The 1,698-nt window shown below is 37.2% G+C and overlaps 1 protein-coding gene across 1 annotated transcript; it reads right to left on the reverse strand.

Moving 5' to 3' along the window:
- Nucleotides 1-416: 416 nt before the first annotated feature.
- On the reverse strand, nucleotides 417-1,438 carry LOC112778366 (uncharacterized). The gene is made up of 2 exons (XM_025822691.1): nucleotides 927-1,438; nucleotides 417-813 (listed from the first exon to the last, which is right to left on the reverse strand). Exons 1-2 carry the CDS (start codon nucleotides 1,436-1,438, stop codon nucleotides 417-419), a joined length of 909 nt encoding a protein of 302 aa, XP_025678476.1.
- Nucleotides 1,439-1,698: the final 260 nt, after the last annotated feature.

The following is a 1,698-nucleotide window of genomic DNA, read 5'->3' on the forward strand; positions in this document are numbered from 1 at the left end:
GACTCAATTTGGCATGCAGTAAAACAATCATCCCAAAATTTATTGTCTAGGATAATTGCACTCACAGCTCTACCATTAGCACTCTTTCCTAATTTATGTCCGGTAAAGTGTGTATAAATAACCAATACTTGTAAATCCGATTTGCGCTCAAATATACTCATCAATGTGAGGAAGACAGTGGCAAAACGACTTGCACCTGGACGAACAATCTCCCTTCAATAAGTTCTTTGTCTTAGCCAGGACAAGAACACCGTATGATTATACACAAACACGGTAATCTTTGAAGCACGTGTTGCAAGGCTAGAAATATGTGGCATGCTGCTTATATCTTTTAGAATAAGATTCAAGCAATGAGCAGCACAAGGTGACCAGTGAATATTTTCAAATTTCTTATTAATAAGCCTACCAGCAGCAATTTAATTCGCAGCATTATCAGTCACTACATGAACAATATTATCAAGTCCAATCCATTCAATCACCTCTGAAAACAAGTTACACAAGCTTGAAGCATTTTTAACCATACTTGAGGCATCTACAGATTTCACAAAGCACAACCCTTTCGAACAATAAACCAAAAAATTAATCAATGTTCTTTGCCTTTGATCTGTCCAACCATCAGCCATGAGAGTACATCCAGTTTCTTTCCAAGCAGAACTATAGCTATCAACAACCATTTGACACTCCCTTTTGAGATCGGCTAATAAGTTAACCCTCAAAGAGTCATAAGAAGGACCTTTATAACCAGGCCCAAAGCCAGCTACACCATCCAACATATCTTGAAAAAAGGGTGACATAACCGCATTGAAAGGAATCCTACAATCCAAAAGCCATCTAGCCACTCGCTTATCAACTTCATGAAGTGCCTCTTTGTTTTGAAACACGCTTTTCAGACTTGGTTGACTTCCGGAGTTGTTCTTGGTGCAAACATAGGAGGAATAATGGTTTTTGCTTTCTTTTTTGGATCGCCTCCAATAACCTCCTTAGTTGGTAACTGACTCGGAGTTTGTTGTTCTTCTTGCGCTATTGCTTCATCAATTGCATCCTCACACTCATCGGTACACTCTTCGTTGAAACTTACTTTCCTTTTACTAGTTTTACTTTTCTGAATCTCTTTCAATAAACCTTCCATTTGTTTTTCTACATCATACGGGACCTTAAAACACTTCTTAATGTCTCCACCTATCTTCGCCAAATGCTTTTTCATTCTATTAATTCCCCCGTCCCCAAAAGTACTCAGACAAAATAAGCATTGGTAATGCGGTTTTCCATTTATATTTTGTAAAGCAACGTATCTCCAAGCAGGATTAGCTTTCCCCCGAACACTAGAAGTTTGTGACTGACTTTCGTTAGTCGCGGGAGGAAGAGAACGTTCATTCGAAGCAGAATTATTTTCAGCATTATTATTCCTAGGTAGTTCTTGGTTGATACTTTCATCCATACCTAAACATTACCAGAAATCCAACCCAATAATCTCAACTCTCAAGTTCATAACAAACAACATCCAAAATTATTCAAAATTATTCACAATTATTTAACAAACAACAAAATTCAGTTCAGTAAACAAAGCAAAATCAAAGAGCTACTCAATCAAAGAGTTCACAGTTTAGCAGTTCATCATATTAGTTTATCATGTCACAAAATCCAGTTCAGTTAAGCAGGATCAATCAGAGTTCACAGTTTCAGAGTTCAATAGTTCAT

Source organism: Arachis hypogaea, chromosome 19 (assembly GCF_003086295.3).
Source record: "Arachis hypogaea cultivar Tifrunner chromosome 19, arahy.Tifrunner.gnm2.J5K5, whole genome shotgun sequence".
NCBI lineage: Eukaryota > Viridiplantae > Streptophyta > Magnoliopsida > Fabales > Fabaceae > Arachis > Arachis hypogaea.